Source organism: Oncorhynchus nerka, linkage group LG1 (assembly GCF_034236695.1).
Source record: "Oncorhynchus nerka isolate Pitt River linkage group LG1, Oner_Uvic_2.0, whole genome shotgun sequence".
Classification (NCBI taxonomy): domain Eukaryota; kingdom Metazoa; phylum Chordata; class Actinopteri; order Salmoniformes; family Salmonidae; genus Oncorhynchus; species Oncorhynchus nerka.
This window is the reverse complement of record NC_088396.1, coordinates 13,014,969-13,040,818: the sequence shown is the minus strand read 5'-3', so window position 1 is coordinate 13,040,818 and position 25,850 is coordinate 13,014,969. Positions and strand designations below refer to the sequence as shown.

At 41.3% G+C, this 25,850-nt stretch overlaps 1 protein-coding gene across 8 annotated transcripts in view; it reads left to right on the top strand.

Annotated features, from left to right (window-relative positions):
* The window catches only part of LOC115143209 (RNA-binding motif, single-stranded-interacting protein 1-like), a 69,265-nt gene extending 44,106 nt beyond the window's left edge, over positions 1 to 25,159 (top strand). For 5 of the 8 annotated variants that reach the window (XM_029683405.2, XM_029683493.2, XM_029683578.2 and 2 more), the window contains exons 5-14: positions 6,660 to 6,817; positions 7,821 to 7,900; positions 8,545 to 8,660; positions 8,953 to 9,002; positions 9,084 to 9,171; positions 9,883 to 9,933; positions 11,155 to 11,265; positions 11,559 to 11,636; positions 11,826 to 11,904; positions 22,299 to 25,159. In XM_029683405.2, the coding sequence (XP_029539265.1) occupies positions 6,660 to 6,817; positions 7,821 to 7,900; positions 8,545 to 8,660; positions 8,953 to 9,002; positions 9,084 to 9,171; positions 9,883 to 9,933; positions 11,155 to 11,265; positions 11,559 to 11,636; positions 11,826 to 11,897 (804 nt within the window). In that variant the 3' untranslated portion in view covers positions 11,898 to 11,904; positions 22,299 to 25,159. The remainder of the gene's footprint in view (positions 1 to 6,659; positions 6,818 to 7,820; positions 7,901 to 8,544; positions 8,661 to 8,952; positions 9,003 to 9,083; positions 9,172 to 9,882; positions 9,934 to 11,154; positions 11,266 to 11,558; positions 11,637 to 11,825; positions 11,905 to 22,298) is intronic. The other 3 variants (XM_029683845.2, XM_029684013.2, XM_029683929.2) reach the window with 2 other exon arrangements.
* The last annotated feature ends 691 nt before the right edge of the window (positions 25,160 to 25,850 follow it).

The following is a 25,850-nucleotide window of genomic DNA, read 5'->3' as shown; positions in this document are numbered from 1 at the left end:
ACTGCGATTACTCACCATGGACTGGCAGTATCCTTTTTTCCTTTAACGAGTCTGACGAGGCGAACGATATACTGCTTTCTCGGGAACAGGCCCAGATCCCTGTGATTTACGTGAAGAGGAAAAGGGGCCAGAGGGCGGGCCTTCTGAGAATTCATATGCGATCAAATAAACCCCCACTTCCTTCCATTCTGCTAGCAAACGTGCAATCTTTGGAGAATAAAATCGATGACCGACGCGGAAGATTAAACTACCAACAGGACATTCAAACTGTAATATCTTATGCTTCACGGAGTCGTGGCTGAACGACGACACTATCAACATACAGCTGGCTGGTTATAGGCAGTACCGGCAGGATAGAACAGCGGCGTCTGGTAAGACAATAGGCGACGGACTATTGTAAATAACAGCTGTTGCACGATATCTAAGGAAGAGTATTTCATGATCAGCTGTAGACCAATTATCTACCTAGAAAGTTTATCTGTATTTTTCCTAGCTGTTTACATACCACCAGCATTGACTGAGGTGTTTTCCGCCATAAGCAAACAAGAAAATGCTCACCCAGAGGTAGCGCTCATAGTAGCCAGGGACTTTAATTCAGGGAAACTGAAATCCGTTTTACCAAAATTTCTATCAGTATGTTAAAATGTGCAACCAGAGGGGGAAAAACTCTGGACCACCTTTACTCCACACACAGAGATGCATACAAAGCTCTCCCTCGCCCTCCTTTTTTCTAATCTGACCATAATTCTATCCTCCTGATTCCTGCTTACAAGCAAAAATTAAAGCAGGAAGCACCAGTGACTAGATCAATAAAAAAGTGCTCAGATGATGCAGATGCTAAACTACAGGACTGTTTTAATAGCACAGACTAGAATATGTTCCGGGATTCCTCCGATGGCATTGAGGAGGACACCACATCAGTCATTGGCTTCATCAATAAGTGCATCGATGATGTCATCCCCACAGTGACTGTACATACATACCCCAACCAGAAGCCATGGATTACAGGCAACATTCGCACTGAGCTAAAGGGTAGAGCTGCCGCTTTCAAAGAGCGGGACTCTAACCCGGAAGCTTATAAGAAGTCTCGCTATGCCCTCTGACGACCATCAAACAGGCAAAGTGTCAATACAGGACGAAGATCGAATCGTACTACACCGGCTCTGACACTCGTCGGATGTGGCAGGGCTTGCAAACTATTACAGACTACAAAGGGAAGCACAGCAGAGAGCTGCCCAGTGACACAAGCCTACCAGATGAGCTAAACTACTTCTATGCTCGCTTCGAGGAAAATAACACTGAAACATGCATGAGAGCAACAGCTGTTCCGGAAGACTGTGATCACGCTTTCTGCAGCCAATGTGAATAAGACCTTTAAATAGGTGTCTTCACTGAAATGTTCAACCTCTACCTGTCCGAGTCTGTAATATCAGCATGTTTTAAGCAGACCACCATAGTGCCTGTGCCCAAGAACACTAAGGTAACCTACCTAAATGACTACCGACCCGTAGCACTCACGTCTGTAGCCATGAACTGCTTTAAAGGCGGGTCATGGCTCACATCAACACCATTATCCCAGAAACCCTAGAACCACTGCAATTTGCATACCACCCCAACAGATCCACAGATGATGCAATCTCTATTGCACTCCACACTGCCCTTTCCCACCTGGACAAAAGGAACACCTATGTGAGAATGCTATTAATTGACTACAGCTCAGCGTTTAATACCATAGTGCCCTGAAAGATCATCAATAAACTAAGGACACTGGGACTAAACACCTCCCTCTGCAACTGGATCCTGGACTTCCTGATGGGCCACCCCCAGGTGGTAAGGGTAGGTAACAACACATCCCCCACACTGATCCTCAACACAAGGGCCCCTCAGGGGTGCGTGCTCAGTCCCTTCCTGTACTCACTGTACCACTCATGACTGCACGGTCAGGCACGACTCCAACACCATCATTACGTTTTCCGATTACACAACAGTGGTGGGCCTGATCACTGACAATGACGAGACAGCCTATAGGGAGGTCAGAGACCTGGCCGTGTGGTGCCAGGACAACAACCACTCCCTCAACGTGATCAAGACAAGGGAGATGATTGTGGACTACAGGAAAAAGAGGACCAAGCACGCCCCCATTCTCATCTACGGGGCTGCAGTGGAGCAGGTTGAGAGCTTCAAGTTCCTTGGTGTCTACATCATCAACAAAGGAACATGGTCCTAGTACACCAAGACAATTGTGAACAGGGCATACAAAACCTATTCCCCCTCAGGAGACTTAAAATATTTGGCATGGGTCCTCAGATCCTCAAAAGGTTCTACAGCTGCACCATCGAGAGCATCCTGACTGGTTGCATCACTGCCCCCCTCTTTTACAGCGCTGCTACTCTCTGTTGATATCATCTATGCATAGTCACTTTAATAACTCTACCTACATGTACATGTTACCTCAACTAACCAGTGCCGCTGCACATTGACTCTATACCGGTACCCCCCTGTATATAGTCTCGCTATTGTTATTTTACTGCTGCTCTTGAATTACTTGTTACTTTTATTTCTTATTCTTATCCATATTTTTTTTTAAACTGCATTGTTGGTTAGGGGCTTGTAAGTAAGCATTTCACTGTAAGGTCTACACCTGTTGTAGTCGGCGCATGTGACGAATACAATTTGATTTGACATTCTAACATGTTGCAGAAGGGTATATCTGTCACGATCGTCGTATGTAGCGGACCAAAATGCAGCGTGGTATGTGTTCATGATGATTTTTTAATAAAAGAAAGCACTGAACACTGAATACAAACTATACAAAACAATAAACGAAATAACGACCTTGAAGCTATAATGAGAACTGTGCTGACACAAGCAACTAACATAGACAATCACCCACAAACAAACAGTGAACCCCAGGCTACCTAAGTATGATTCTCAATCAGAGACAACTAATGACACCTGCCTCTGATTGAGAACCATACTAGGCTGAAACATAGAAATCGCAAAATCATAGAAAAACAAACATAGACTGCCCACCCCAACTCACGCCCTGACCATAGTAAATAACGTCAAAACAAAGGAAATAAAGGTCAGAACGTGACAATATCATATATCAATAGCATTGGCGGATACAAATAACATCCTTAATAATATGTGCATAAACTTGTTTTGGCTTGACTAGTAAACATCCTCTTGTGTTGATGGATGAGGAAGATCTACTTCACTACTTATTTTGGACATAAACAGATGACCGTAGTAATAACCCTGTGCCCTAAACACACCATTTGGAGGGACTCCCTCTCAGGCTAGACAAGCAAACACTCCCCTCCACCCCACCCCCCATACCCTCCCATCAGCCCGCCACTGGCCCTCGGTGAGCACGCCTCGGTCACATGACTGCTAATGACTGTTTTGCTGTTGACCCCATTCACTGCTGCACAAACAGATGTCTTATCTCGCTGCCAAATTTTGGTTCCTGCGTTTTAAGAGCCGCTCCACACGCACAGGAAGGCTTTCTTCTCTCTAATTTCTCTCAGATGATGACGGAATTAGGAGTTAGTCGGGGTTTATACTAAGAGAACTCCTATTCGGGATGACTCACGGGTAAACCATGTGGAAATTATCCGACACTCAACCCCTTCCTTTGATCCATTGACTATATTACTAGTCAAATTCCCTGTGGAATACAGGTTGCGTGTTGACTATTCCCTAATTCCTATGTTTTAACACATAATGTAGGCAGCCTGCTATCTGAATGGATCTACGTGGCCTATTCGATATTACATACAATACAAGCCCATTTAATTGGATGAACGCTTCACCATTACCCTTTCGATAAGGAAGTATTTTTGAGCTTGAATATAACGTATGTGTGTGTGTGTGTGTGTGTTGTTTGGTTTTGATTATCCTTGTGGGGACCAGAAGTCCTCAGAAGGATAGCAAAACAAGGAAAATTCGGACAAGTGGGGAAATTTCGCCGGGTCCCCACAAGGAACAAGTTTTTTTTTTAGGCTTAGGGGTTAGGTTTAGCGTTAGAATCAGGGTTAGGGGATATGTTTAGTTTTAGGATTAGGTTTTTAGGCGTAAGGTTAGGTTTAGGGTTAAGGGTTAGGGAATTAGGATTTTGAATGGGACATTTTTTGGGGTTCCCCACAAGGATAGTAAAACAAAGGTGTGTTTGTGTGGTGAACAGGGAGGAGTGTTGCTGACCCCTCTTTCCATTCCAGAGAGCTCTTTAGAGTTATTAGAGCAGCACACACACACACACACACACACACACTGAGCCCTGGTGCTGCTGAGTGCTGAAACACACTCCTCCCTTCGCCTAGCCATCGATCTCACCCTTACCTTCTCACCAACCCCTCTTGATTCAACACATGTTCTGGGTGCGGCTTTGCTCTGCTGTTCTTTTCTGTGTGGGGCCAAATTCATTGTTCTTAAATAGTTGGATATGGTTTTTTTCTGTCGGCGTATTACTTTAGTGTTAGGCTGGGCTCTGAATACAGCAGGACGCTGATGAATATTAATGGAGAGCGGCTGCTCCCCGGGTACCCGTAACTGTGTCTTATGTTTCTGCTGATGCTATTGAAATACAGGAAGAAATCAGCTGATGTGGGTCTCAACCAGCCGTGGGCTGCATGCAAATCACTCCTCATCACTATTCATGGTGACCCTTTATTAGCGAAAAACACAGGCAGACAAAGACGGCAAAGCGGGAGAAAGACATCATGGCCAGGGTTAACCCAATCACGGTAGTCAGATGGGTCTCAGAGTGTGCATTCAAAATGGCACCCTATTCCCCATCTTCTTTTAGCAACGCTGGTGTATTTAAAACGGAACAGTCCACGGGAAGCCAGAAGTGAAATCAAATTGAATTTCAACTTACTGTGCCAGTGGGCTGGACTGTTGGTCCTTAAAACAGGGGGAATTTAAGACAAACTATCTCAAGGAGTGGTCACCAATGCAATCTCCAAGACATTCCTCATCGAACACCAAACATTTTTGTGAAGAACTCAACGATAAAGCCTTTCGCGCTGTCGGAGGTAGGTGCACTTGATTCAGCAGCCATAGCGCGGGGAAGGCAAAAGTGTTCCCATTTCATATGTCTGAAGGTAGAACTCCACCTACAAGGCAGGCCCAGAGAGCAAATCACGTGCAACTATAAGGCCTGCCGCTGGCCAATCAGATGGCTCAGATCACTGTGCCTGCACAGTTTCCTCGAGCCATAGACTCTGTAAAAAGAAATCTTGAACGCACAACAAAGTTGATGCTGTAAGACTTTCAAACTTGTATAACCCCGACTACAGAGAGACAGCTAATACAGAAAAGAGCTGCCGTTTTTTTTAATGAGTAAGCGTACGTTTAAATTGTTATTCAGCACTGCCCAAACGTTGTTCAACATTTTTATAAGCCATAAAATGCCTTCTCCCTACTTCCATTTACGCTATAACCAGCACTGCAGCTGCAATGAATAAGCACAGCAAAGTGTTCCGATAAGCTTGCATTGTTATTATTAGCGGTTTGTGTCTTTTTTTAATATTGAGGGATATTTTACTTTCTTTGCTCATAGGAGTAACAACATGAATTGGTGCATGAGGCAAAGATAATGCCGTTCGACTTGAGTTTCACCATCACCTGGAAGACTGTGTCCTCCGTTTCTCAGCGGATGAGAGACAGCCTCGCCGCAGTTCCCTCCCTCCCCTCAGACTGACCATCAGATGCAGGCCATCAGCCCAGTAAAAAAAATCAAAAATCAAATTACTATGCTCAGTCAGCTATGCTTCACAAGTAATACAACAAATGATCAATTACCAGTGATTATATACAACTTTTTTTTTTTTTTGAATTTCAGGGCAATTCAAGCGTAGCCAATATGCAGTGATAATGTATTGGACCTATAAATTACTGCACAAACCTCATTGCTACAGTACTGTTTTTAATTGGTTAATGTTGCTTAGGCTTACGTTTTTTTTTCATGTTTAAAAAAATTAAAAAATCTGAGCGGTAGATCTCAGCATGCACTTTGAGTCCGAAAGTGACCTTGACTCACCAAAAGGTTGGTGTGACCACCGCTCTAAAGGAAAGTATTATTCAACAGACCTTCCGAACGTGGGTCTGTTGTCGACCCATTTACTCTCTGCTTACCATGTCAAAAATAAGTCACCCACAAGTTATTCCTTGTTTGTGCACATACAGTATGGCACACCTACAGGATTGAGGTAAGCAGAGAGAAATGGAATGTCTGCTTATGAATAATATTAATAATAACTTCTGGCTTCCCACAATTGCGTGCAAGGCTAGTGTAAATACACCAGCGTTGCTAAAAGCAGCTACCTATTTCCTCTACAGCGCACTACTTTTTGAGCCCTATGGGCCCTGGTCAAAAGTAGTGCGCTAAAAGCAATAGGGTGCAATTTGGGACTCAGACAGGGACAAGGAATTATTCATGGGATGTGACTGTGTAAGCAGTTCTGGTGACCTCTGGATAAACTACGTTGAAACAGAATCCAAAATCCTCCCTCACACCTGCCGTGCCTGAAACTGAAATGAATGCCAATAAAGAGATTTGAGTTGGAAAGTTTGAGTTGTTGGTGTTTTTCCAGGTGTGTCATGGTGGTCATTAACACCTTTGAATGTTTCCCTATCTTTTTATCACCACTCAGCAACAAGAACAAGACCCCACCAACCTGTATATCTCCAACCTGCCACTGTCGATGGACGAGCAGGAGCTGGAAAACATGCTGAAACCATTTGGCCAAGTCATCTCTACCCGGATACTGAGGGACTCCAATGGAGCCAGTAGAGGAGTGGGCTTTGCAAGGTCAGCCTCTGGCATACTGTGCTCAAAATGAACTTATTCTATTTGATTCTATTCTAAATGACCACGTACTATAGTTGTAGAATGAACAGGAGTCACAACCTCTTTTTTTTCCCCCCACATGACAGAAATTGATAGCGTGAGTTTGTGCTATTATGCCAACTCCTTGTCACTCCTTGTTATGCAAATGTATGTTGGGCTTGGCAAGGCCAGCAATGGAGTTTACAAGTGCACAAACAGATCTGAGATCAGGCTTAACATTTATATCACATAATCAAAATACCCAACAATACATGGCTTCTCACTGGGCATAGACGTCAATTCAATTTATATTCTACGTTGGTTCGTTGTAATTTCATTGAAATGACGTGGAAACACATTGATTCAACCAGTGTGTGCCATTGGGTTGACTATAGCGGCAGCCCATTCGTTTGCAATAAAGTGTTATTGTATTTCCACTTATTTTAATTCAGTTTTTCACAAGAGAGGTTGAGTGAACACAGTGTGGTTAGTTGTTGATCCTAGGGGACGACAAAGGCTTAATGCAAGGGCTCTGGTGGCGCGCGAGAGAGGGAGAGAGAGAGAACGTGAGAGAAAGAAAGGGAACAAAGGGAGAGAGCATGCATTCTGTTGAAAAGGGCGTAATTATAGTGTTAATCGGGGCCTCCTCCTTTCAAGCTCGCATAACAGGACACCAGGCCAATCTAAAAGGGTTTGATTAACAAATTAGCAACATAGGATCATAGGAATGTCTGTCTATGAGAGGGTGTGCTGTCAAGTCCCTTTACTACATCAAATATATGAATATATACTAACCTCAAGTGCACTCTAAGACCTGTCAACCAAGATAAAAGTCCAGTATATTGATATTTAAAATAAACTACATTTTATGGAAAGCCTGCATTTGTGTTCACTCTTAAACATAAAGCACTGTAGGTTGCCACCATGTGATTCTGCAGTATATATCGTGGATTTGATTTAACTTCATTTAACCTGCATATTTCAGGATGGAGTCGACAGATAAATGTGATGCCGTTATCTCTCACTTCAACGGGAAGTTTATTAAGACACCACCTGGAGTTCCTGGTAAGAGACCGATTTCTACAAATCAGTTGTTTTCGCTCTTTTGAGCAGCAGCACTGCTCTCAAGGGTTCGCTCTTTTATTAAATAGCTTCAAATTACAGTAAATGGTCGATTGCCTGTCGGTTCATTGGGATGAGAACCAAGACATTGAGTCGTCAGGCAGCGAGGGGTCAAGCATGGTAATACAGCGAGGGGTCAAACTGATAATACTGGGTATGTGTGTGGTGATGGCCCCCATAGGGCCCCATAGACCCAACGTTATAAGGCCCCCATAGACCCAGCACTAAGAGGCAGAGTGCAGAGCTGCCTTGTGTGGCCAGAGAGCTGCCTGCCTTCTTTCCCACTCTAAGCTATTTAATTGGATTATTTGACTCAAATCGTGTCCTCTGGCCCTGCTGCCTTTAGGAGAGGACGGGGATTACAGGGCCGCAGCTGTCCAAATGTGATGTCTGTGTTTCCCAGCCGGGCGTCTTAAAGCCCACTCCCAAGCTCAGCAAGAGCTGGCCGCCTGATTGACAGTACAGTAAGCAATGCAGACAGCACCGTGCATACTATGGTAGCGTTTGTGAAGCCCCTCTCTCTCTCTCTGCCTTTGTTCCCTTTCGCTCTCTCTCTCTCTCTCTCTCGCTCTCCTCTCTCTCTCCAGCGCCACCGGAGCCCTTGCTGTGCAAGTTTGCTGACGGCGGGCAGAAAAAGAGGCAAAGCCAGAATAAATTTGTGCAAAACAGCCGCGCGTGGGCTAGAGACGGCGATGCTAGACTGGTGAGTGCTGCTGCCCTTTCGTTTCAGCATGCATTTTGGATGGAGTGTGAATTACTGTACATGGAGGGGCACATCTATCGCGGGCATTCTGGATCCAGTTTTAATGAACATGCGTCAAGGTTAAATCTTATACCAAAAACGGACAGATTTACGAAATGTAAATACAGTAGTTACTCCACAGGTGTCAAGGGGAGATGTGTTTGTGTGTGTAGGTTGCCTCAGGGTATGGGTTAGCTCCTCTCATTAGGTTAGCTCGTCTCATTTTAGCTCCTGTTATTTTGTATGTCCCCAGGCTGGAATGACCCTCACGTACGACCCCACCACAGCTGCTATGCAAAATGGGTAAGAAGAGCCACTGCAACAAATCCATAGTGTTCCTATTATCTTGTAGGACTTCATAAGCAGTTGAACTTCCTTCTACAGATTTTATGTGTCGCCGTACAGCATCGGAAACAGGATGATCTCTCAAACGTCCATGTCTCCATATATCTCCCCTCTCTCCACGTACCAGGTTGGCATCTACCTCATTCAATTTCAATGGATAGATGGGTTTGTATGACTTTGAATAGCGTTACTATTATATACACCCATAATACACATTTTCTGTAACTGACCAGGTATTTATGAACCTTTTATGACACTTGGGAGTGTTCTCCTTGGAGGATTGTAGTTCGGGATGTGAGAGGTCACTATGGCCTTTCTCAGAGCTGTGTGTGTGTGTGTGTGTGTGTGTGTGTGTGTGTGTGTGTGTGTGTGTGTGTGTGTGTGTGTGTGTGTGTGTGTGTGTATAAAATCAGTGCAAGAGAGTCAGTGCAAATAGTCCGGGTAGCCATTTGATTAACTGTTCAGCAGTCTTATGGCTTGGGGGTAGAAGCTGTTCAGGAGCCTTTTGGTCCCAGACTTGGCACTCCGGGCACTGCTTGCCGTGCTGTAGCAGAGAGAAAGGTAGCTGGGGTCTTTAGACAATTTTCCGGGCCTTTCTCTGACACGACCTAGTATAGAGGTGTGCGTCCCAAATGGCACCCTGTGCTCCATATAGTGCACTATTTTTGACCCAGGGCTCCGGTCAAACTTAGCGCGCCACATAGGGAATAGGGTGCCATTTGGGATGCAGGCCTGTAGTGCTGAGCCAAACACAGAGGCGTGTGAGCTCCTGAAATAGCTCCCTCCCAGTGCCTGCCCTGTGCTCGTATATTTACAGAGTGTATGTGTGATGTTCCAGGTACAGAATCCCTCCTGGGTTACTCACCAGCCCTACATCATGCAGCACCCAGTAAGACCAAATATACTACCTTTCTCTCTCCATCCTTTACTCTACTGCCTCTTTCCTCACATCTCCTGTCCTTTTCTTTCCTCCCTCACTTTGTCATGTTTCTCCTCTCCTTTTTTCCCTTTCCATCTTATCTCTTCTGTTCTTTCTTACTCTGGTCAGATGCATAAATCAGCTGTTCCCTTCGCTTTGTGTTATTTCGAAAAAGAGGAGAAACGGGGATGTGGAAAGGGACATGAAGGGTGATGATGCCACACTTACAGTACAGTGTGTGACTGGGCTCTCTGCGATTTACTGGCACTATGGTGTTGACAAAAATACTAGCACCAGGATGCCTGGCTCCCTTGGTGTTGCTCACCACACGACAAGTTGGAAACACTTCAAACATCTTGTGTTTGATGACTGATTCCATTTGTATTTCCTAACAGATGGTTGGGATCTGAGTAAGTATTGCTCTGTAATAAAGTATTTCTCATTTTCACAAGGAAATAGCGGTTCCCAATGGATGTTTTTACAAATAATCCTCCCCATGTGCCTCTAGCCTTTTCAGTGTTAATCAGCCAGGATTGTCAGTGTCTGTGTTCCAGTTGGGGCCCAATTCCTTATAAAGTGGCACTACGTTTGACCAGAGGAATATAGGCCCTGGTCAAATGTAGTCCTATGTACATGGAATAGGGTGCCATTTGAGAGGCATCCAGTGACTTCTAAAGCCAGAATGGCCAGCTACCTTGTAATGTGGATACAGGATATGAAGTCCGACACACTGAGCTCAGTTGATCTCCCTCTTGGTTTGAAACCCAACACAGGGCAAGCCCTGGTGGAACGATAAATGATTCACGAAGGAAAAGGATTTCATCTAGGTATTACTGTAACCCTCTCCAGCCTCCTGTCTGCCCTGACTAGTGCCAAGAGACTGAACAGGATCCCAAATGGCACACTGTTCCCTTTATAGTGTACTACTGTTGACCAGGTTCCCTTCAGGCTCTCGTCAAAAAGTAGTGCACTTACCTAGGACATGGGGTGCCATTTAGGACACAATCAGTCTGTCCTTCTTTCTCTCTTCCCCTTTCTCCTGTTTCTGTCATTTAGATATTTGGGGTAGTAACCGTGGGTTTGTATTGCATTTACTTGTTTTAAGTGCAAATAAATAGAGGATCTATGGATGTCTGTATGCCTCTGCTACCCTCTGCTGCTCTGCTCTCATCCTCACACTCTCCGTCCCAGGGAGCGGTGATATCGCCCTCTATGGACCATACTATGTCACTACAGCCTACATCCATGATGAGCCCTCTCACTCAGCAGATGAGTCACCTCTCCATGGGCAGCACAGGAACGGTAAGAGGGGAATGGGTAAACTAGGTCCACAGTGGGTTCATGTGTTACATAATTAGAGCAAGGGCCATACCGTATGTATCTCAGAGTAGGAGTGCTGATTTAGGATCAGTTTGGGCTAATAGATCAGGAATAAGAATACATGCACCTGATCCTAGACCAGTGCTCCTATTCTCAGACACTTGATAGATACGGCCCCAGAAGTACATTTGATGTTGGGATCTGTATTGTTTATCGTCTTGAAGTAGAATTTTAGATGGATTTATACTTACACAGTTCTTTCCTTCTTTGTGCAGTATATGGCTGCAAACTCTATGCAAGGAGCCTATATTCCCCAGTATGCACACATGCAGACGGCAAATGTTCCAGTGGAGGTTTGTGATTAACTTACTATTTATAAAGTACCAGAGGTATAAGATTATAGCTATAAGATTTTAGCTCTACGTACTACTCGGGTGTTTATAGACACTAGGTAAGAGAGGTCATTCACATAGATAACTATTGATGTATTTATAGATGATAAACTGCTGTTGAGCTTTATCCAGTCTTCATTTTCCTTCCAGGACAACAGTCAGCAACAACAGATGGAGTCATCTGGTGATCATTCTCCTTACACCTACCAACAAACCAAGTAACTCGGAGGTACAGTCAGTGTCTTATATTGTGAATGGGGTACACCTTATTCGCTATATATAGTGCCCTAGTGCACATAGTCCTCTGGTCACAATTTTACAGAAGTGGTGCAAATTGCAGTTCCACCCACAAAAAAAAACGATTTAAAAAAACAAAACAGTTAAGTCTGCAAACTTGGGACATCATGATATGTTCTAATTCAATCCAAGGCAACAACAAACATATTTGTTAAATGAATGTAGTACAAAGTCATTGTTTATACCACTATTTATATTAAGAGGTGGCTGTCCCAAACCCTGACCTATAAAGTCATTTGTGATTTTTCACACTATTATTTGAATATAACATATTGAGTTGTTCTATTATTGCATTGAAAGATGCTGATCTAATTAGTCGTTTTGTTTCTTTTTAAACATATATGTCCCACCTTTTCATGTCACTACCAAAACACACACATTCAAATACTGTGGAATGAATGTGCCTTAAGCCACACCCCTACAAATATCAACAAGTGATGGGATGGCACATCATGGCCACATGATGAATAGTCTGTCGGCAAAGATTAGGGAGAAAATGTGTGAGCATGTTGGTAAATCTTTCATGTATTTTTAAGAAGTGTCACTACCAAATATCTAATATATCAAGTATGGTTTTGGTTTGCTGGGATGTACACCTGTCCAAATGAAAGATAGCCAGCCATATATTACCTATGGGGATTCTTTAAAGTCCAAAGTCAGCCAAACCAAAATGGTCACAACCGAAACAATTGACACTATAGCGATATATAGAGGTCTCATCTTTGTATCTGTGCCATTTATGTGACGGGCAGTGCCATTGAGGTTATCTCCATGTACAGTTGCATGTGCCATGCCCTACCAACTGAGCTGAGGACTACCATGTGGGTAGTGGACAAGTGAACACTTCAGGAAAAAGTATAGAGTGTTGAGAGGCATAGTCAGCAGGGGACTCCAACTCTCCAAGAGCCCAAACATTGACATCTATTTGGCCAAGACATAGACTTCTCTAATGTGCTATACTGTACAGTACAGTGTTCCCCTAGGATTTTTTTCAGCCGCAGTGGCAAAGTGAGCGTAGGGATAGGGGGGACCCTCATAGAGCAGTTTTAAAGTAACTACCCATTGTTTCCAGATATCTATCAAGTACAACCTATAATATCAAGTATGACCTATAACTAGTTTTCCTTACAGAAAAGTGTAATTACGCTTATTAAAAAGCCTAGTCTTGTCACGATACCAGAATTTTGACTCTGGTACCGATACCAGGCTTAGTATCACGATACTCGATACCATCACAATACATCTTTTGAGTTCAACTCATGACATATGGAATTTCTTACATCAACATTTTTTAGAGACATCCATGTTTGTATTTAATGAATCAGTTATACAATCATTTTGTCAATTTGACTTTGTTTTTACCAATCTAACTACACAACAACATAATGGTAATCGTTTATTTGGATGGTAAATCTCTATTGATAAACTGGGTAAATCAAGATGTAGCTTAGGCCTGTTCACAATACAGATGAATGCAGATTCAATAGGAGTGTGTGCATGCGTTGAGTTATTGAGTCTGTTTGCATGGGGCTACAGATTAAAAACAATCTGTTTCCCTTCCATGTGGGATTTATTGTATTGTACTGATCAACAACATTGGCATAAAAGTAGTAGGTTTTTTAAAATTATTATAATTTATTTTATTAAAGTGTGCACTGTTTCTTTAACCACTAATGACATCATACACGAGGCAAGAGGGTGGGAGGTCCGTCGATTCGATGAGGCAATAGATCATCTTTGGGAGACGTGAGGGTCAGACTGATGAAGTGAATTAATAAAGTTTTGGTGGCAGTCAGCTTTGACATCCACATATTTTGCGTTATGGTTTGCATTTTATCACAAACAAAGTAAGTTACTAGGGTAGTGAATTGATGTTAGCTTCAGCTGTAAGCTTGCGATGAAAGTTAGCCTAGAGAGCCCAACGATCGATCCCCCGCCCACTTCACTTCCCTCCATTTGAAAATAAATGGAGCTCCGTTGTTTCATCGCCTCCAACGTGTAATGTGGACTGCACTGTAAGTGGACCAGGCAAGATGCGGTATAAGGGGAACATCAGCTGCGCTGATAGGTAGACTTGACCCGTGAGACACTGACAGAAGTACCGAAAGTAACAACAATTCTAATAACGGACCGTTTTTCATGTTCTAGTATTGAAAACATTCCCATGGTTTCGGTATACCCTGCAACACTAATAGGCATACCCCATCAACAGAGTGGTGTTGGCATATATATGCGATCAATATCACGCCAAATGTTTTTACAAATGTAAATCCCTTTCCACAAATGTATATCGCTATCCAAAAAATGCAATTCACTATCCACAAACAAACACCTTTTGATTTGTATTTGTAAATCGATATATTGCATTATAATTGTTTTATAACTGCAGATTTGCAGGTCATTTCTAAGGGTCTTAAGTAAAATGACTGCCATAAAGATTTGCGGATAGGAGAGATATGAGCAAACATGACAGATATGGCAAACCTGCAACTCCATATTTTGGAAGCGCTTAGGTCACCTGATTTATGGCAGGGATTTGACAACAATAAAAAGACAAAGTTATCACGTGTATAAAAAAAGTTCTCACGCTAGAAAGAAATTTCTCACTCGTAGAAAGCGATTTATATTCATAGAAAAAAGGTTTGTACCCATAGAAAGCGATTTCTATAAATCGCTGGCAGCCTTTAGTTCGGCCATGTTGATGCCTGCCTTTCAAGGCTGCAGAAATTATAGTATGGTCACCATAATATGTTAACCATGTGTAACCATAGTATGTCCAAAGTAAATAATTGAAACCCTAGCCCTACATTACTCAACCCGGATCATCACCCAAATAGTTGAATTAGCTGGCCAGTGTGATGGCACCACTAAATGTGAAGGATATGTCATACATTGTAAGTGATTATAATCCATCCGCTGTCTCATGTTGCACGGACGATGAGCATTAAAGGAAACACAAGTATCCCTGAGGCCTCTAACCGTTTCCCCAGGAGAGGCATGTAGAAGGGAGGTGTAGGATATGGGATCAGACTTAGTAACATAATTGCTTCTGTCCCTCTCCTCGCCCCAACCTGGGCTTGAGGGACCCTCTGCACTCATCGACAACAGTCACCCTCGAAGCATCGTTACCCGTCGCTCCACAAAAGCCACTGCCCTTGCAGAGCAAGGAAAACAACTACTTCAAGTTCTCAGAGCGAGTGACCTCACCGATTGAAACGCTATTAGCGTGCACCGTTAACTAGCTAGCCATTTCACACCGATTACTCTCACCCTCTTTGACCTCCTTTTTTTCCGCAGCAACCGGTGATCCGGGTCAACAGCATCAATGGGATCAACTTTTTTTCTACGACTACAAATCGCTTTCTACGCGTGATAACTTTTTGTCTTTATGGCAGTCATTTTACTTAAGGCCCTTGGAAATGACCAGCATATATGCAGTTATTAAAAAATATATAATGCAATATATTGATTTACAAATACAAATCAAAAGGTGTATGTTTGTGGATAGAGATTTACATTTGTGGATTGGTGATTTACATTTGTGGATTGGTGATTTACATTTGTGGAAAGTGACATTTGTGAATTGGTGATTTACATTTGTGGAAAGTGACATTTGTGGATTGGTGATTTACATTTGTGGATTGGTGATTTACATTTGTGGAAAGTGACATTTGTGAATTGGTGATTTACATTTGTGAATACATTTGGCATGATATTGATCCCATACATATACCAGTCATTAAAAATATCAGCTCATCCTCCTCCAGATCGCTGATTGGCCAGCTCATCCTTCCGAGGAGTATCACATCATACTCTGAGGAAATAGCAAGCAATTTTTTAAGTTTGAGGTTGGGTTTTTGAAGTGTTTTTTTCTTTCTACAATTTATGATTTGGCCTCAAATACAAGTATAGGACAACAACATTGTTTTGGGTATAAGTTGACACAATATAAACTTTTAAAAGTGACATTTTCACTGGGCAGTTACATTAAAGCTAATTTCCTGCAATTCAACACATTTATAGAGTTAAAAAAGTACTCATACTCAAAACCATGAAAAGGAATAACCCAAGGAGGCCAAGATGCAAAAACTAGTACAATTAATTTAATCCATGCTCAAAAGAATACAACAAGTGAAAGTGCAGGATGCTAATAAAACATTGTAATTCACAGTTTTAAAGCTCATTTCCTGCAATTCTACACATTTTGTTGTGTTCTTATGCTATCAAACATTAGAACAAAATCAGTGTGGGCCCCATGCCATGACATTTCTGGAATTAAATAGATGTTTTTCTCTCACCCATCTACACACAATACAATAATGACAAAGTGAAAATGTGTTAGCCTTAGCCAAATACATTTAAACTCTTTAAAAAAAATTTTTTTTTTTTTTACAATTCCTGACATTTAATCCTAGTAAATATTCCCAGTCTTAGGTCAGTTAGGATCACCACTTTATTTTAAGAATGTGACATGTCAGAATAATAGTAGAGAGAATTATTTATTTAACATTTTATTTCTTTCATCACATTCCCAGTGGGTCAGAAGTTTACATACACTCAATTAGTATTTGATAGCATTGCCTTTAAATTGTTTAACTTGGTAAAATATCTCGGGAAGCCTTCCACAAGCTTCCCACAAAAAGTTGGGTGAATTTTGGCCCATTCCTTCTGACAGAGCAGGTTTGTAGGCCTCCTTGCTCGCATACACTTTTTCAGTTCTGCCCACAAATTTTCAATGGGATTGAGGTCAGGGCTTTGTGATGGCCACTCCAATACCTTGACTTTGTTGTCCTTAAGCCATTTTGCCACAACTTTGGAAGTATGCTTGGGGTCATTGTCCATTTGGAAACCCATTTGCGACCAAGCTTTAACTTCCTGACTGATGTCTTGAGATGTTGCTTCAATATATCCACAGAATTTTCCTCCTCATGATGCCATCAATTTTGTTAAGTGCACCAGTCCCTCCTCCAGCAAAGCACCCCCACAACATGGTGCTGCCACCCCCGTGCTTCACGGTTGGGATGGTGTTCTTCGGCTTGCAAGCCTTCCCCCTTTTCCTCCAAACATAACGATGGTTATTATGGCCAAACAGGTCTATTTTTGTTTCATCAGACCAGAGGACATTTCTCTAAAAAGTACAAAATGTGTCCCCCATGTGCAGTTGTATGGCGGTTTTGGAGCAGTGGCTTCCTCCCTTGCTGAGCGGCCTTTCAGGTTATGTCTATATAGGACTTGTTTTATTGTGGATATAGATACTTTTGTACCTCTTTCTTCCAGCATCTTCACAAGGTCCTTTGCTGTTGTTCTGGGATTGATTTGTACTTTTCTCACGAAAGTGCGTTCATCTCTAGGAGACAGAACGCATCTCCTTCCTGAGCGGTATGACAGCTGCCTTGAATTGAACCACAATTTTTTTTCTGAGGTCTTGGCTAAGTTGTTTGGATTTTCCCATGATGTCAAGCAAAGAGGCACTGAGTTTGAAGGTAGGCCTTGAAATACATCCAGGGGTACACCTCCAATTGACTCAAATGATGTCAATCAGTAGCTTCTAAAGCCATGACATCGTTTTCTGGAATTTTCCAAGCTGTTAAACGGCACAGTCAACTTAGTGTATGCAAACTTCTGACCCACTGGAATTGTGATACAGTGAATTATAAGTGAAATAATCTGCCTGTAAACAATTGTTGGACAAATTACTTGTGTCATGCACAAAGTAGATGTCCTAACCGACTTGTCAAAACTGTAGTTTGTTAACAAGAAATTTGTGGAGTTATAATGACGCCGACCTAAGTGTATGTAAACTTCTGACTTCAACTGTACATAAGTATTCACACCTCTGAGTCAATACATGTTAGAATCACCTTTGGCAGTGATTACAGCTGTGAGCCTTACAGCTGTGAGCCTCTAAGAGCTTTTACACACCTGGTTTGTACAATATTTGCACACTATTCTTTTTAAATTTCTTTAAGCTTTGTCAAGTTGGTTGTTGATCTTTGCCAGACAGCCATTTTCAAGTCTTGCAATAGATTTTCAAGCTGATTTAAGTAAACTGTAACTACTGTAGTCCACTTGGGAACATTCAATGTCGTCTTGGTAAGTAAATCCAGCGTATATTTGGCCTTGTGTTTTAGGTTATTGTCCTGCTGAAAGGTGAATTTGTCTTCCAGTGTCTGGTGGAAAGCAGACTAAACCAGGATTTCCTCTAGGATTTTGCCTGTGCTTAGCTCTATTCCGTTTCTTTTTATCCTAAAAAGAAATCCCTAGTTGTTGCTGTTGACAAGCATACCGATAACATGATGCAGCCACCACCATGCTTGAAAATATGAAGAGTGGTACTCAGTGATATGTTGTGTTAGATTTGCCCCAAACATTACGCTTTGTAATTAGTACACAATGTAAATTGCTTTCACACATTTGTTGTAGTTTTACTTTACTGCCTTATTGCAAACAGGATGCATGTTTTGGATTTTTTTCCCCTTCTATACAGGCTTCCTTTTATTCACTCCATCATTTAGGTTAGTATTGTGGAGTAACTAAAATGTTGTTGAGGCATCCTCAGTTTTCTCCTATCACAGCCATTAAACTCTGTAACTTTTGTAAAGTCACATTTGGCCTCATGGTGAAATCCCTGAGCAGTTTCCTTCTACTCCAGCAACTGAGTAGGAAGGACACCTGTATCTTTGTAGTGATTGGGGGTATTGTTCCACCGTCCAAAGTGTAATTAATAACTTCTCCATGCTCAAAGGGATATTCAATGTCTGCTTTTTTATTTGTACCCATTTACCAATAGATGTCGTCCTTTGTGAGGCATTGGAAAACCTCCCTGGTCTTGTGGGTGAATTTGTGTTTAAAATTCACTGCTCAACTAAGGGAACTTACAGATAAGTGTATGTGTAGGGTACAGAGGCGAGGTAGTCATTCAAAAAGCATGTTAAACACTATCATTGCAAACAGAGTCCAAGCAACTTATTATGTGACTTGTTAAGCAAATACATGTTTACTCCTGAACTTATTTAGGCTTGCCATAACAAATGGGTTGAATCATTATTGACTCAAGACATTTCAGCTTTTCATTTTTAATGAATTTGTAACCATTTCTCAAAACATCATTCTAATTTGGCATCACGGGGTATTGTGTGTAGGCCAGTGACACAACATCTCAATTGAATCCATTTTAAATTCGGGCTGTAACACAACAAAAAGTGGAAAAAGTCAAGGGGTGCGAATACTTTCTGAATGCACTTTACTGACACAATAGACATAATAGTAATAATAGTAGAGGGTGTTTCTGTAAATAAACACTTGCACTTACGTTTTTTTTTCTTCAAACAAAGTCATTCCGTCTGTCCTTCCGGGTAAAGACATCAGTGACTGAGCTGTAAAACATTTCCCTGTTGGCCATCAGTTTTAAAACTCTAAATGGAGATGATGGCAAGGGTTGACAGTTGTCCTGGATCGGTCCGGTTTCCACTGTATGTCTTTATCCGTTTCAGCGCAGAAAATGACTTTTGTGGCTGGTATAGTGAGAACCAGTTGCAGTAACTTTGTCGCCTCTGTCCAGGTGATTTGTCTACCATTTGTGAACTGTACAATCCAACAAAATCAGCCTTAAATCTAACAAAATTAAGTTCACCAAAGTGGTCAAACCTGGCTCACATCTGAACATTGATATTGTCCCGTATGTTGTAGTAGATTCGCCCCCTCTCTACTCTGATTGGCTGTTTGCTATGAGTTTTGCTTTTTGCCAGGCCCAGTTCATTGCATTTCTGTTTGACTCTCTCATAGAAACGATCAAAGTCTTGTCGCTGGCGTTCCAGTGCTTTCATTGTGTCGCTGAAGGTACGGCAGACACCCATATCCATCACTTTGTTCTGCAGAACATGGAAAAGCGCGTCAGTTTCATTGAAAATTCCATCATAGGCCATGAGCAGAAAGAAAAGCTGTGGCTCCTGAGTGGTGTAGCGGTCTAAGGCACTGCATGTCAGTGCTAAAGGGGTCACTACAGACCTTGGTTTGATTCCAGGCTGTATCACAACCGGCTGTTTTTGGGAGTCCCATAGGGCGGAGCACAATTGGCCCAACGTCGTCTGGTTTAGAATTTGGCCGGAGTAGGCCGTCATTGTAAATACAAATTTGTTCTTAACTGGCTTGCCTGGTTAAATAAAATAAAAATGGGTTGCTAACTGTTCAATGGGTTAAGGCATGTAATATTTCCACATAGTTGCCCCTGGTCCTGTTTGATGAGCTGGCATTCTCATCATTACCACAAAATATCAACTCGGCAGCATGCAGCATTAATTAGCTAGATCTTTCAAAATCTCCTTTAGCTTTGCATTGTGCATGCTGATGTTCAATCTCTGTTGTTCGTTGCCAGATCTATCCGTGAGCTGCCAAATGTTTTAAAAGCTATCTGCCTTTGGATATGAGTCACAGATTTCTCGTGCTTGTTGAGTGCTGTAGACAAGTTGTTCTAGTCGCAGTATCCGGCTCTTGTCCACACGCTGTCACTGGTGGAGAACAGCAAGCGGGGGAAGCGGAGTCCACTGCTAGCAGCGCAGCCACAGAGCCAGTCTTTCTGGGCGTTGATACCACTCAGATTGAAATAACTGTGTTCGTTTCTGTCCCTTCCTTTGATGTAGGTCCCTAAACCCAGGTGTTGTTCTTCCCTCCCTTATCACACCCTGTTTTGCTAGAGAACTGTTTCAGATGCAATATGTTAGCCATCCTGATCAACTTACTTTAACTAGCAGTAAAATGAACGTAACCGCCAAAAAGGTGGCAGATGACATGTGACGTCCATAGGCAGGAGCGAGCTCTTCCTATCCTCCTGCCTATCCTCCTGCCTATCCTCCAGCCTATCCTCCAGCCTATCCCATTACATTTTTCACTCCAGTACACATGCGCATTTATTATTTGAATGCATTGAAAATGAATGGGAGATATTGACACGTGGAAGGCAGCGAAGCTCTCTGCATTGAGTTTGGAGTTTGAAGGGCGGGAGAAAGGCACAAGGCAAGGCTGCTTTTCCTCTAGCCACCTTGCACATTTTGCAGTAGACCACCGCAAATTTGGGAGGTACTAGAAATCCATTTTATCGTGAAGAAAAAACATGAAAATAACAAAATTATTATTGATAATATTTATATTTATTCATTTTCCATGACAGTTGTTTTTTAATTCATTTTCACAGGGTAGGCACTGTCTACCCTCCCAACCCTGACCACACATCACTACTCTACTATACTGTACCCTACTCTACTGTACCGTACTGTACTCGAGTTTACTCTACTTGAATCTCTTACAATTAAAGAAAGGGCCCATGGACTCTCAGATCTAGTGGTCTTGAGACCACATAAATTCGGTCTTTAACTTGTCATGGACTCAGCTCACTAGGTCTGGGTCTGGACCTTGGGACCGATGTCCTGTTATAAATCTTGGTCGTGGCTCCTGGATATTACCTTAGTCTTTGGTTTACAAACCATAGGCAACCCAATTTGAGGAAGACAGTGCTATCTGATCATTGGTTGATCGCTTCCAACACATAGGAATCCACACCCAGTTGACTACTTTTAAATGGTGGAAACAGTCAATGGCAATGTCTACACTAAAACGAGTATTCCATTTATCTTTATGATTGAAACTTGACACTGAAATGCCTGTTATCTTGCCAAAATAAAGATCGGTAAAGTGATCATTTAAACATCTAACAATATGATTAGATATACAAGTAATAAAGTCATTCAATTAATCAGAAAGTTTCAGATTCATACCATCAACATTGAACATTTTACAGAGAATAATAGAGATGATATTTCTGTAAATTCAATTTAAAGGTTTAGAAAATCAGGTTTTAAAAATTCTGTTTTTTACTATTTTGTTAATTTGGTATGCAAGTTCAATCTCTAAAATGTGTCTGTAATTGAAGGTTAATCAAAATGATCACTACTGTGCATGGTTTTCCCTTTATTGCAACTTTTTCACTATGGTTCGGTAGTGACAAATTTAATGGGGAGGTAAGGAACTCGGGTAAAATATTATATATTATTGTTTAATTGTGTGAGTATGTCTACCTGGCATATGTTGTAAGACATCTGTGCTGAAAGTTTGGGGAAAAATAGGATACAAACGTGATTTTTTTTCTTCTCCAAACCCCAATTTGCACCACTTCTATAGAATGACCCATGTATATGGTTCCATTGGGGACAGAGCCATGGAAGGAGCCAATGCCCCCCAGCCTGTATGGTTGTGGGTAGATGTTTCATATGATAGAAAGACACTTAGTACCAGAGTTTAACTCATCTGATTGTCTTGGTTGTGTCCTCTCAGGTGTGGTAGGAGCACAGAAGAATGAGTTGTATGACAGCTGAAACAATCATGGCTTCCTCTGGTGATGGATTGTGCATTAAGGATTTATCCCAGTTTTGCACAGGTTCCGCAATGATTTCCTTTTGTTTGTGATAAGAAAAACAAGTGAGACTGTTTTGTTATAAGTTCCATGAGGTGCAAATAAGTGATTCATTTCATCAAAGGATACTATAATTCTCAAAAAAAGAATAAAAAAAATAGTTGTATTTTAATAAAGAAAGAATGTTTATTTTTTACCGAGGATTGTCACATGGATGCAAGAACCTAGAGCGGATCATGTGACTTGTTGTTTAAGGTGCATGATAGTAAAGATGTCTTTTGTTAATATTGTTTATGATTTCAATTTTGTTTTTCTCTTATTTTGTACTGAAATAGATTTTTCTGAAGATTTATTAGCCAGACATCTTGAAAATGATGTTTTGTGCTTGCTGTGTGAGTGTTGCTATGGTGACGTGTTCAATGTTTTTTCTTGTAAAGTGATTTATCTTAGTGATCTAGATTGATCTTTCTGTCTCATACAATTTGCCTTAAAAAAAATCCGTACAGTAGCTGTATAGGCAACCTCCGAGGCTAGAAATGAGCAAGAAATGTTAAGAGCTATTGCCTTTTAAATCAGCTAAATAGGGCTTTTTCTTTGAGTATAGCTTATAAAATCTGCTGTGTTTAGAGATGTAGGATCTTCATTTGATCACCCTGCTGCCAGAGAACTTTCCTGCAATGCAGGACATTTTAAACTTGTGGTGTATTTGAGGTTTCAAAAGGCTTCTGAAGTGTGTAATTTCCATTTTGTAATTTCCCTTTTGAAAATTATATTAACCACTACAAAAATGTCCATTCATTATAATCCACATAACAATTCACATTTACTATTGCTGCTGGATTATTTTCCTGCTGTAGCAAACTGGCTCAAATAAAGATCCTACATCTGTATGTGTTTTGCTTTTCCCCTCTAAAAATGAATCTAAAGTAGAAGTATTTGAAAAAAATGTTTCAAGTGAAACGACCCTCTGAATCTGATGATGATTTTGAATAGGATGTCATGTTTGTATTATCTGAGGGCCTTAAAGGTCTTTGGTTGTTGAATGTGGTAGATATCCTGCTGAATGATCACATTTAGAATTTTGCCTTTCAATTACTTGGTGTTGTAGATTAGCCTAAAATGAACTTCTTGGGGTGGGGATGGAATAAGGGAGGGCGTGGTTGTCTTTTTTGGGAGATGTTGTCGTTCTCTGTCAGCTTGGCAGGATGTTTCTTTTTCACTTTCAGTTGAAATGCAAACAGGCAAACTTGGATATATTATTGTGCAAAAAAAACTATCAAAGCCTTCACGTACAACATGGAGTTTGAGTTGGGGAAAAACTGAGATTAAAATGTCGATTTTATTGCACCTAGCTCTTTGATAGGAAACAAACAAGCTCGGCACTTCCAATTATAGTTTACTTCACCAAAGAACTGAGCTAGTAAATTGAGGAAAGTGTCATTTCTCTCTCACAGGGATGTGATTGACTTTTTGCCAGACTAGATTGCAGTTTGGAAAATGTGCCTTTTTTTGTACATTTACTTTCAGTTTTCATACGTTTTATGAAAGTGTGGACACAAACAAGCTTGAAGGACGATTTGGATCCAACAAATGCCACACGCTGATTTCATCACTACAGAAAAATGGAAAATGCAGTGTTAGAAATACAAAGAAGGCAGTTTGAAACTATGAAATTACAAAAAAAATCTTATAATAATCTGTTTGACATTGTGCAACAGATAATGTTATTGCTAAAAGTTTGATTATTTTTTATCATAGTAGATTTGAACAGGCTTTATGATTTAGTTGTCTTCCAGAAGCCCGTGTTCTGGCCTGATGGTCGGACAGACTGACCAGTTATCTACCTCAGAGTTTCGTTTCTCCTCTGTATTGGGCCGGGTTAGCAGGTCCAGCCTGCCCTTCCAGACCAAACGCCATGCTCAGGAGCTGGCAATATACACTTGTTTTCTTTCAGGTTGTTTTTAATACTTTTTGATTTTCTTCACAAATTGTATTTTTATTTTTAATTATGATATATTATTAGAATAATTTTGAGGACAATTGTGCGTTGAGCGTTTTTTAGTTGTGTTCAGACATTAAGTTTCATAGTTTCAAAAGTAGAACTGCTGCTTTCATCACAAGACATACCAGAGGTTAATAAAAGTGGTTGAAGACAAACAAAAGCTAAAGCTGAAAGTGGTATTTTCTGGATCTGTGACATCTCCTGAGAACACCATTGTTGCTTTGTCAGTCCAGACAGACTTGCAGCAGCATTTCCTCTGCAGTCAGCTTGAGTTGAGTTACCAAAGTAAAGGGCCATTGTGACTATACTTGAGATTTCTGTGTAAGGCCTGAGAGTGATAACTAATTCTGTCGAGTGCTTGTGAGGGTTATGCTGCTAGTAATGTCTGAACCAAGTGCCATACTGCGTCTGGATCAAGGGTTTGGAAAGGTTCATAAAGAAAGAAAAATGCTCATTTAATCAACCATCGTGTTAAAAAGTCATTAAGTTATATTGAAAAGTAATAATTTATGAAGAAAGACGTTTTGTACAGATCGTTTTGAAGAAATAAAAGATTTTCATAGAGATATCTATATGAGAGTTAATTTTTTATTTTGTTTTACATGTGCCACACATTTCCCAGTGGTAACATATGTCCAGTTTAAAGAAACCATCCTCTGTGTTTTTGTTTTATAGTGTTTGTTAAAGCCAAAAATATTTTCAGTAGATTGTTACATAAGCTTTATTTCTATTCATTTCATTTCTTTGATTTTTTTTTTTTAAATAAAAACTTAAATTGGACTTGTTCTGTGTTCTGTTGGTGTGGGAGTGAAGATATCTCATTATATTGATATCTGGCTGTAAACAAACCCTCAGAGCTGAGCCAGTTGCAGATGAAGAGCTTGTTCATTTCCATCCTAGCAACATGACAAAAAAGAGTCGTAGTTACAAGTTAGCATTATCTAAGTTATAGGATCTCTACGCCTAAAACTATACAGGCCGAATCCCCCAAAGTAAATGGGCGCGTTTGACATTGCAGCCGACTTGAAAGGCGAGTTGAGACTGACCGATCTACAAATCACCTTCCATCATAAATAACTACTCAATGTGATTTGTAGATCGGCCAGTCACAATTTACCCACGATACAAACCGGCTTTGATGATCTCAAACACGGCCAATGGGGGAGTTTGATTAGACTGAACCTGGGTAAACCGGGCTACGGCCCATTACGTCACCGGGAAAAAGTGGTGAAGGAGGAGTGCCCACCTCAAGTCGAGCATGCCCTGGCCATAATGTCCACAAAACAGCACAATGAATCGTTCAGAAACATAAAACATGTATTTTCTATAAAATATATAGTTGTTTTCCTTTGGGAATGCAGGTAAAGCGATATGAGTTTTCTATAAAGAGCAAACACTTTTGCATGTGGAAACACTGAATCCTAACTCATTACTCTACGTGCTTGACATACATCACTTTTGTTTTCGGGCG